At 53.3% G+C, this 10,787-nt stretch overlaps 3 protein-coding genes across 3 annotated transcripts; 1 reads left to right on the top strand and 2 right to left on the bottom strand.

The window, feature by feature from the left end:
• Window positions 1–469: 469 nt before the first annotated feature.
• Window positions 470–2,637, bottom strand: POSPLADRAFT_1159244 (hypothetical protein; the record flags this gene model as incomplete). Its single annotated transcript, XM_024487406.1, has 7 exons — window positions 470–681; window positions 738–905; window positions 1,021–1,491; window positions 1,554–1,635; window positions 1,691–2,001; window positions 2,068–2,462; window positions 2,525–2,637. The coding sequence occupies 7 exons, from the start codon at window positions 2,635–2,637 to the stop codon at window positions 470–472; spliced, it is 1,752 nt and encodes a 583-aa protein (XP_024333438.1).
• Window positions 2,638–3,989: 1,352 nt separating this feature from the next.
• POSPLADRAFT_1062471 (hypothetical protein) lies at window positions 3,990–5,791 on the top strand (the record flags this gene model as incomplete). The annotated part of the gene is made up of 14 exons (XM_024481518.1): window positions 3,990–4,032; window positions 4,092–4,218; window positions 4,279–4,315; window positions 4,365–4,454; window positions 4,506–4,607; window positions 4,664–4,730; window positions 4,794–4,831; window positions 4,887–4,962; window positions 5,025–5,039; window positions 5,098–5,198; window positions 5,254–5,405; window positions 5,460–5,533; window positions 5,589–5,645; window positions 5,700–5,791. 14 exons carry the CDS (start codon window positions 3,990–3,992, stop codon window positions 5,789–5,791), a joined length of 1,071 nt encoding a protein of 356 aa, XP_024333437.1.
• A 1,221-nt stretch (window positions 5,792–7,012) lies between these two features.
• POSPLADRAFT_1050548 (hypothetical protein) lies at window positions 7,013–9,410 on the bottom strand (the record flags this gene model as incomplete). Its single annotated transcript, XM_024480008.1, has 7 exons — window positions 7,013–7,311; window positions 7,371–7,430; window positions 7,478–7,633; window positions 7,688–7,778; window positions 8,040–8,580; window positions 8,635–8,995; window positions 9,389–9,410. The coding sequence occupies 7 exons, from the start codon at window positions 9,408–9,410 to the stop codon at window positions 7,013–7,015; spliced, it is 1,530 nt and encodes a 509-aa protein (XP_024333436.1).
• Between the last annotated feature and the right edge of the window lie 1,377 nt (window positions 9,411–10,787).

Raw genomic sequence — 10,787 nt, 5'->3', positions numbered from 1 at the left:
TTTATTCTACCGCCGTACTCGCAGATAATCGCTGTTCGTCGCAATCTCGGACTGCCCTCGCCCATAATGTATCTAGTAACGCTGTCGCTGACGTTTCCTTGCTACCAAACACCCCGGGCACACTTTGACCTTCGACGCTGCCTGCTGTTGTACTTACTGCTCACCGTAATTATCCGCGCTAGACGCGTTTCCTTCGCGCGCCCCCTCCTCATCCGAGTTCGTTCGTACTTACTTGTCATATATTGGGCTTGATTTATATAGCGTATCTTATATTCTTTAAAGTGTCCGTCTGTCTTGCCGTTCGTCGTAGCTATGTCGTGCCTCGCATTGTTTACTGTTTCTGCACCGAACCGTGGTCCCTGTAGCTACAGTGCAATACGAATGGTCTATTGGAGTGCCCGGCGTGTCGCATGAACTACAGTGCATCGTTTCGGTGGTGATTCTGTCTACTTGTCGCTCCCGTGTTCAATTAATCCGTCTGTCCGTCCCATACGTATCCCCTGAAGATGTTCACCCACCACCGCACCTCACCGTTTTGCGACAACCCAGCCGCACTGATGCCCGCCCCGCCCTCATCTCTGCAGATCTCGCCCTCATCTTCTACCTCGACGACCATCTCCTGCGCGAGCCCGATCGGGATGGCTTCTTCCTGCGCGATCTCGACCACCGTTTTGGGCCCCACTGATAGGAGTGTGTGATGAGCCGAACGCACGGAATACGGAGAGAGACGGGCGCACCGAGAGCGAGCAGCCCGACAAGCCGCGCAGCGAACGCGGCGCGCGTGAAGGGCGGCGTGTGCAGGACCGAGAGCCCCGAGCCTGCGAGCGTGCGCATCTGGATCGGCGGAGATGTGTGGCTGGGCAGGTGCGGGAGCACCATCAGGAAGGTCGAGGGAGGGATCAAAGCTGACGGTCAAGGCAACCATCAGTGGTTAGCACGTCAAGTGCACAATCAGCAAGTAGACGCGGCTGCGGAAGGGAAGAAGGGGGGGGGGGAGGGCGCAGAAGAAGGGATACGCACCGACGCCCCGCGCGCGATTCCACCCGCCCCAGACCTCGTCCAAGCCGACGACGCCGCGCTGGCGCATGATGCCCTCGCCCTTTCCCCCGGTGCCCTGCAGCACGCCTGCAAGCTCGCGCGCGAGCTCGTCGACCCAGCGGCGTTCGTCGCGGATCATGTCGAGCGTGACGGGCGCGTTGGGCATCTGCGCGCCGAGCTGCGCGAGCGAGGAGCGGATGAACGTCGCCTCCTCGGGCTCGACGGCCTGCGTGGTGAGCGCCGGGCCCGTGCTTGCGCCCTCGGTGCTGGCTGCCGGTGGGGCCAGGGTGGCGGGGGCGGTGGTGGAGACGGCGGTGAGCCGCTCGTTGAGGTCCTGTGCGAGCTTGACCATGTCGCGCCACTTGACCATGAGCGCCTCGAGGTCCTTGAGCGCGTCCTCCATGTCGTTCTGGGAGCTCGCCGCGGTGGTCTCGACCGTGCGCAGGATGCCATCTGCGAGTGTGGACCTGGATATGAGCACCTCGACGGGGCTGGAGAGATATGCGGGGACCCACTGATGCCGGAGAGCGTAGCGGTGTGTCCTTGGGTGGTCACAGAAGATCTAACTGTATTCGTGGGCTTCGTCACGCCCTTCACCTAGATCGACGGCCATGAGCATCCCGGCTTCGATGCATACATACGATCCACACACCTCCCAGCCTTTCCCCAGCAAGCTCCGTCTTAGCACTGCATAGAACGCCTTGTCCCCGCCGCGCCGGAAGCTCAGCCTGATCATTCGCGTGTCCGGCCCGTCATCGTCTGCACTGGGCGTTGTCGGGCGGGATGCAGGCGCGGATCGAGCCTGGACTTGCTGTTGCTGTGGCGGCGGCGGACGCCGCGGGAGCGGGGTGCCACACATCTCGCATGCTGCGAGCGCGGGGTGGTTCAAGAACGTGCACACGGAGCAGGCGATCTCGCCGTCGGCATCCGCGGAGGCGGGCGGTGTGGGAGACCGCGTTGGCGCTGCGGACGTCGGAGCACGAAGGTCCGTGGACGACGCGGGGAGAGATGTAGATAGGTGGAGCGCACTGGTGGGCGGCGCTGCGCTCCCGGGGATGTCGACGGCCGGATTGGGTGCGGACGAGCGCGGGACGCCGCAGAGCGCGCAGACGCGCGATGCGGCGGGGCTCAGACCGGGCGGGTTGCGGTACGCACAGACGTCGCACGTCCACGAGCGGGATGCGGGGTCGTCCGCGGCGCTACCTGCGCCGTCGTCGCCGGCACTGAGCGGCGCGGGGAGGGCGTGGAAGTGGAGGGTAATCTTGGGGGAGCTGGTGAAGAGCCCAGCGTAGTGCTCTGTGCGGGCGACGTGTACGAGGTCGAGCTCGAAGGAGCGCGCGATGGGTTGCGCGGCGTCGATGTAGAAGAGGCGATGGGTGGTCGCGTGTGCGGTGCCGGACTGGTGTGGGGCGGACTTTTCTGTGCTGCAAGAAACAGGTGGTGAATATGTATACTATGTAGTGGAATCGTAGACCGACGGACGCACCCATCGTAGATGCCGATGCCGTCTTGGGAAGCGATGAGGTCCTCGTCCTCGTATAGCAGCGCTCGCACCGGGATGGTGCCGTCCACGCTTCTGGTATAACGCCTCAGGCTCATAATTGCGCACCACACTCACGACAAGGAGAGCTATGGTTACAAACCAGGCTGTAGAAAGGCGATTGGGACTGAAAGTCAGGCCTACAAACTAGGCTTTAGAAAGGCAATGGCAGTTAGAACTGGAAGCCAGATAAACAGGACGCACTCACGGCTTAGAGTGATTGATGTCAAAGCGTTCTCTCGGGAGTATGTCGCGAGAAACCGTGGCGAACATCTTGCAATGTATGAATTAGAGAAAGGAGATCATTGATGCCTGATGATGGATATCCTGAATCCGCGGAAAGGCGCCAGTCACTGGGAGGCGTAATAGCTTGCCCAATCGGGCAATTCCTGACATCTTACTGCTTTTGTTATCAATGTCACTCATACATCGCAAGATACCCGCTTGTTGTGGGGGGGGGGGGGGGGCTACGCATCCGTAAATAGAGTCGTAACTCGTACTCCCTGAGACGGCGCCGCTCACCTTCAACAGTCATCTCGCGTCTGATTCGTATGTACATCTGCATCGGGCGACTGTACTACTCTCCCCCATCGACTCTCTTACGCCCTGTTAATGATCTATTCTCGAGTCTAAAGGTGACAATTAAGACAGACACCCTAGCCTCCTACCGCGACACTATCTCCAATTCCAATCGCTAGCATGCGCGAGAGGGAGGCACATCTCGTCTCGTCCACCATATCTCGCTTCACGCGATGCCCACCGACTCTCACCCGTCCGTACACAGAGTGGCGGCTTAGCAGTAGCATGCTGCTACGGCGACACTGGCGCAACCTCAAGACCTTCTTTTAAGCAACTATTATCTCAATTGAAGGCAATACAACTTGGATCTATCCCATGGCATCGAAGGCTATGATTACTTATCGACGATTTTCGCCTACGGATACCGCAGAATACCGGGACAAACTTAAAGCGCGCCCCACTCATCCCGAACCATCAGAAAACATAAAAACATTCAATATGTCGCGTCTATCTCGCGTTAGCCGCACCAGTTTCTTGTGAGCAGAGTAGTGACTCGCTTGGAACCTTCGCAGGCTTCGGAAGTCCATATTGTACGTTAGCGCGTTCGAGTCTACCTCGACTTCGAGTGGTGCCCACCAACGTCAGGAGCGTTTCCACTGAATTAGGTTGACAGCTGTACCCACCTGTCTCCGCTATACTCACCCTCTCCGTTGTACCCACATGTCCCCGCTGCCTCCACTTGTCTCCGTTCTCTGGTAATCAGATGTGCCAGTGGTAGCGTGGAAGGGGACGTACATTCCAATCAGCCCGCGCTCGGAGGAGATATAAAGTGGACTCCAGTGCAGCGGACAATGCAACTACTGCTCGTGCTTCTAGCCTTCTGTAACAGAGAATGTCGACAATCCCCGCACTTCCCTCCAAAAGGGTTCCCTATGGTGCGTCGTAGCTCTCTCTTGGCGTCGCAATCGTCCTTGATGCTGAGCATCCACTCCAGTCAAGCTGGGCAAGTCTGGCCTGAAAGTCTCCCGAATCATATTGGGTTGCATGACGTATGGCGCGCCATGGTGCGACCAGGACTGGTTCCTCGGAGAGGAGGAGGCCGTCAAACACATCAAATATGCGTAAGAGCCGCGAGCATGACTTTATACCTACCGCCAAAAAGTATAACTGCACTGGCGCAGGTATGATGCGGGTGTCCAGACATTCGACACCGCAAATGTAAGTAGTTCGGATCGGCTTTCTGATATGATGTTGATCGACAATTCAGATCTACTCTAATGGCTTGTCCGAGGAGATTCTCGGCAAAGCGATCAAACAGCTTGACCTGCCCCGCGAGGAAATCGTTGTCATGACCAAGGTTAGCAGTCTACGAGGGAGCTACTACGTATAGATGACAACCTATCGCCAGTTTACCGGCTATGTGTCTCCGCGGCGGGAAGAGTTTCTCAGAAACCCCAAGGAGTTCGAAGAAAAGCTGCGCTGCGTCAACCAATATGGTGGCAGTCGCAAGGTTTGCTTACGCTGCTTGACGCTTAATGTCGCAAGACTGATCATCTTCTATTCAAGCACATCTTCCATGCTGTACAGGACAGCCTGAAGCGCTTGCAGCTGGACTACATCGACGTCCTGCAAGGTAGGACCTTTTTTCAAAATGTAAACCTTGTGCAGGGGTCGGGTTTGATTCCGCTCCTGGCAGTACATAGGCTCTGGGAAGGCTACGAAATAACAGAACTGGTGAGCAAATCGCAACGATCATGCACGCATATCACGTAAGTCAACCTATGACCAGATGGAGGCCCTCCACGACGTGGTCAAAGCGGGCTGGGTGCGCTATATCGGGTTGAGCTCTTGCTATGCTTGGGAGTGTGAGTGCCTAATCCCCTCAGGCTACGTACATTGAGCGTGTACTAATGACCTTTCCGAGCAGTCCATGCTTTGCAGAGTGAGCGCACCGCCGTCGTCGTTGTATGTTCTGACCGGCTGACAGAGTGGGCTCTCAGACTATGCCATCACCAACCGTCTGACGCCCTTCATCTCGATGCAAGACCACCACAGCCTCATATACCGCGAGGAAGAGCGCGAGATGTTCCCCACCCTGAAGGTCAGTGGGTAGCTGTTCCTGCCATTAGCGCCCTCTTAAATCCAGTCATGCACAGTATTTTGGCGTCTCGGCGATCCCGTGGTCGCCCCTGGGCCGCGGCCTTCTGTGCAGACCGTTCCGCGAACAAGCGGCCACGAAGCGCGCGACGACCGACTGGGTGTCTGAGATGTATCAGGACATCCCGGCGTTGAAGGCGATCATTGACAGGTCTGTGTGTATGGGCGTTGTGCTCTGGGTCCTACGTTGATCGTGCTCCTAAAGGGTCGAGGAGCTCTCCAAGAAGAAGGGAGTCAGCATGGCTCAGATTGCGATTGCTTGGGAACTGTCTAAAGACGGTGAGTTCATGGACCGATGGTAAACAGGCACTTTGTCTTACTTTGTGCTGCGCAGTCGTCGCTGCGCCCGTGGTCGGCACGACGAGCCTGGAGAACCTCAAGGACATTCTGGGTGAGCTATCAATTACCTACCATTCACTGTGTCTGAATGCGATTGTGTTCGTAGAGGGGGTCCACTTGAAACTCACTGACGACGAAATCAAATATCTGGAAGAGCCCTACGTGCCGGTAAAGACAATGGGATTTCAGGTGTCGTAAGGTTCTCCGTTTCCTGTTCATGACAGTCTCCTTTAGTGCGTGTATCACCACGACACTATATAAATCATGCTGCGCTCTTCGCCGGAGAACCTATAATCCTTGGTTTGACTTTTAGCAGTCCGAAAATATAGGAGCAATGATTCATTACTTGAGATCGAACGATTAGCAGGTGTACCGGATACACAGTGTCCAATTCACGACCATTCCCTAAAGTCTGCGTACAGACCTTTACGACTCATAGCCTCTATTTTACAACAGACAGGAGCTTACACTCGACCTGGGAAGAATCTCGTACATATGCCACTCCCGAGAGCCTGAGTGATCGTGCTCCTCTGCAATCGTGCTTTCTAGCAGGATTGGCGGAACGATGCATCCGAGGACCCTTTGACTCACACAATGTCTACAAGACGGTCAACGCTAGCAGCTGCAATCCGTGGGTCCCGAATGACTGTGACCAGCGGATGCTCTAAGATGACGAGTTTCTCACCTGTGCACGAGACTGCACAATGACAAGGTCTCTTGTGGATCAAATCATGCATATCGTCAGCTCACCGTGGATTCATCGCCCACTCGCATTACCGTAATGGGCTAGGACACGGCGACTGTTGCAAGTACTCTCCTTTGAGAAGTATCTATTATATGTGGACGAGGAACTGGTTCACTATAACTCACAATAAGGTTGGGTAAATCGCACTTTGCGATCGCGTGGGAGCTTCGGTTTTTCCTCTCGTTTGCGTTTGAGAGATGCTGACGGCCCTATACAACTGGGACGTGAAGCGGAGGCGAGAACTCAGAGAGAAGGAGGCAAAAGAAGGACAGCTAGAAGGCAAGTCGGGTTAACGCACAACCTCTATCGTCTGTATCATATCTGCTGCGCCGGTGCGTTGCTCATGGCCTTCTGACTGCATGCAAGACATCGGCTCGTTTGTATTTGCTCGTGGTGCACCAAGCACATCGCACATCCGACAGACGATCTCCATTGAAGAGAGCACATTTATGATGATATAGTACACGAAAGACACGCAAATCTGTCCAAGGCAAAGATCCAATACGCCCCAGACATACGAAGCAACAACCAATGGCACAGTCGCAGGTAGAAAATCCATATTCGGACGGATGAGGAAATGAGCCGGGGACATGAACCCATTCCGAGAAGGTATCTCTGCAAGCGCACCCAAAACTCAGAAAGCATCGATCAGAGTGAGAGGACTAGACAAAGTACTAAGGTGAGCTTGGAGGTAGGCTCCACCGATAGATGTGAAAGCCGTACGTTTCGAGGGCATTGCCGCAGGAACTTTCTGTTGCGCCTCCGGTATTCACCGTCATCGCCAACGGCAAGCACTCTTTCTCTTTCTCGGGCCGGTAAACGACGACCGAGCCGCCGAGAGGCTGATATGTCGAACGTGACGTACGTCTCATGGCTTCGAGCGAGACAAGCTCAGCTAGAACAAAATTGTTGACGGGGACCCTCAAGTCCAGGTATTGCAGTGCGAAATATTGAGGAGAAGATAGTGGCGGCACTGCATAAGAAACACAACCAGTAAGCGACCACAGGGCATGCCAACGGCACACAGCATACTTGGACCACGTTGACCTTTCAAGACTTTCGACCAGGTTCCAGTCAGATTAAGCACTTGTGCTGACCAGCATCAGTAGAGGTGGGCAATGCGTACACATGATTCTCACCTGAGGTTACATCACTACCCGTCTTCGATAGCACTCCGCTGAAGCCATTCCCCATCCGATGGCAGGAGACGTCAGTGCTGCGAGTGTCCGTCTCCAGGTACGTAGACTGGATGTCCTCCTCTGGATCCTCTTCGCTTGTAAGCAACAGCATACCAACTGCAACATGGTGAGATCGTGAGTTTGACTTTCTTCGCGTTACGAATGACTCACGCTTCTCGGCAGTCACTTTGATAAGAGGCTCTGCGCTCTCGAGGAATGCGCGTGCATCGTCAAAGATTGAAGGGGTGATATCCAGGTATTCCTGCAGGGCTTGGCTGTTAGGTTCATTGTAGCCGGCAATTTATAGCACTGACATTTGCCAAAGCGATAAAATCACTGTCGCTGGCTACCGCGGAGTTAGCGTCCGAATGCTCAAGAACAATGTCTCAGCGATCGGACATCACACGGGGTCGACGGAAATTACCTAAAGGATATAATCCAAGATATAGTCGACAGGATCCACGAGCTATCAAATTCTTGCTGGTCAGATCACGGTGAGCCGAGCCTCCGTCAAGTGGCTTACCTGCGATCCACCCTTCATAGTGTTGCCGCGATCCCCGCCGTTTGATGAAGACGGTTCAGCAGCAGCCTCGATTGTATCCGGCAAGAGGGATCGCTTCTTCAGCCTGATGTAATGTAGGAATATGCACCGATCTGCAGGCCAACTTGGATCGGGGAGCGGATGCTGTCCTGCTCCGTGAAGCCTGTCCCTGGGCCCTGAACGGCAGTCGAAGTGTGGAGCTATATGTTCTGATACCGAGAGCGAGAACGATGCAGGAGCAGGCAATGCAAAATCTCCTTCAAATGAGATTTTGGCTGATTTCGCCTGATTCGTGAAAACAGCCATGGCCCACCGGGTAGTCTTCACCCAACCGCGAACGAAGATGATATCCTCGGGCTTCTTGTCCAATCCCAGCTCCTCAGCGGCGAAAGTATGCCAATTACTTATGTTTTTACTGAAATAGTTCTTCAATTTACGAAGCTTGATCAATTGTTCTCTGATAGCAGGTGTCTCGAGAAGGAGAAGGGCGCCTTGATCGTCTGTGCATTCGTAGATGCTGTGTCTGCAGAAGTACAATCAATGATGACAGTATCAAGAGTACACGTTGGCTACTAACACATTGAGTTCTTCGCTGACTGGGATCTTCCTCAGCGTTTTGCTCGCAACAGGACCGGGCGCGATCGCGTTATCAACGCGATGGGGCTGCATTGCCTCGCAAGTAAATTTCTCGAAGTCTTGCGGAGTACCCACTGCGGTGTTGAGCGGATCTTGGGGATCGCGGAGGGCATTGAACATGCGATAGAAACCGCCCTGACGTAGATACCCTACATCTCCGATCTCTACTTCGGTCTCTTCCTTCGGCTCGGGCTCCCACAGAGGATGTCCATGGCCAAGTGTGATGAGCTGCTGTGCATAGACGTCATAACCTGCAAGCATCCTGTAGACGATAGAGTAGGCTGCGTTTGGTGAGTTAAACTCTGGAACACGCGTGAGTCAGGCTCCGCGGACTTGGTTTTGTAGAAACTATACCGAATCTCGTAAGTTTATATCGCTACTTCGAATCAGTATGGATACGAGGGAAAAAGACAAAACGAACACACCTCGACCGTGGTGGTATAACGATTGAGGAGAGAAGGGGCGTGGACCACGGGAATAACGACCGAGAACGTCAAACTTCCCGATCATCGATGTCAGAATCCGACAGGTACATATACTCAAAACTTGAAGGCGGTGTACGCTGGGCATTCCGGCATGGAACTGCGATAAGTATCGTGTACACGTAGCCACACAGCAGGAGCAACGCGTGGATGACAACTCAATATGAGATTCTAGATACTGGTATCTGTAGGAAAAGCCATACAAGTACATACCATTCCTTACATAGTAGCGCATTACGTTTCGAGTTAAACTTGCGAGCCGTAATGGCGCTCTGCAGTGCACCTTCTATCCCAATGAGGCAGTCACAACTAGTATAGCTTGAGGCCTGTGTCAATCCTGTGTTGCATGGCCACCCCAGCATGAGTCACCGCCCGCAAAACGTAAGTCGAATCGCATTCCTTCTGTCACGGCATTTGATGGTGGTTTTTGAGAATAGGTACAGTTGCGCACAACCAAAGTCATCCAATTCTGTACCGCTCGATCGGAATGTTTTGGGGGCAAACGGAGTTCAGATTCGTTTCAGCAGGTCTGAAAACGTCCAAATCCGATGAGTTTGCAATGTTCCCATGACATAAGGGGTACTCACAGTACAGATTTCAGCGCGGATTCGAGCAGATTTCAGCTCGGATTCCGCGCTGGATTTCGCGCCTCGGTCGATGACCGAGCGTATGAGGCATTGTCCGCCCGCGCACCGCTCCAAAGGCTTACATAACAGAAATATATGTCTCGCTTTTAGACGCCTTCATGCGCAATTTGTATTGTATCAAGGAACACATATATTAGAGAGCGACATTCCATATTGGGTCATGTAATTACAATTCATATACTAAGTAGTACAAGCTCATCATGGATATTCAGGAGCAATATCAGTTGAATACAGATCATTCACTTATTACCTCAGAGGCTGTATCGACGTCCACATTCTTATGAGTACTGCACAATATGAGACTTGTAGTTGAGGCTCGCATGTCATGCATTGATGGCTGCCGCTCAGCCACCGAGGTTGGAATTACCAAAAGAGGTGGGCGCTCTGTGAGCGAACAAGCAGGCAACAAGAATTCAGCAACCCTAACCAGGTGGCAATTGAGAAATATGTACTCATTACGTAACCATTTGAGCGGTGCGCGGACAATGCCGCATACGCTCGGTCATCGACCGAGGCGCAAAATCCAGCACGGAATCCAAGCTGAAATCTGCTCGAATCTGCGCTGGAATCTGTACCGTGAGTACCCCTATTTAGGGTCCGCCAGAATTTCGAGTCAATTTTGTTTTGACAAAAAGGTCTGTAGCTACAGTACAGACCAGTTGAGAAGTGTTTCAATAGCATGCATTGCATATTGCATTGCTTCCGAACAGCCTTCCACTGCATGCAGGAATCAATTTTCTTGCACAAAACATTGAATCAAAATTGGATTAGAAGCGAATAGCACTTATTAAATCTTATTGATGTAGAAATTGAACGGCAATTGAATGGAAATTGAAGAAAAATTCAAAGAGACAATGGAAAATGGATTACATAATCATTTCATTTCTGTTGTAGGCGCCAGAATATTGATTAGGTAAATTCACTTTTCCTTCGATTTCTATTTGATTTTTTGTACCAGAAAATCG

The sequence above is a fragment of the Postia placenta genome, assembly GCF_002117355.1.
Source record: "Postia placenta MAD-698-R-SB12 unplaced genomic scaffold POSPLAscaffold_22, whole genome shotgun sequence".
NCBI lineage: Eukaryota > Fungi > Basidiomycota > Agaricomycetes > Polyporales > Adustoporiaceae > Rhodonia > Rhodonia placenta.
This window is presented reverse-complemented; position numbering and strand designations above follow the sequence as displayed.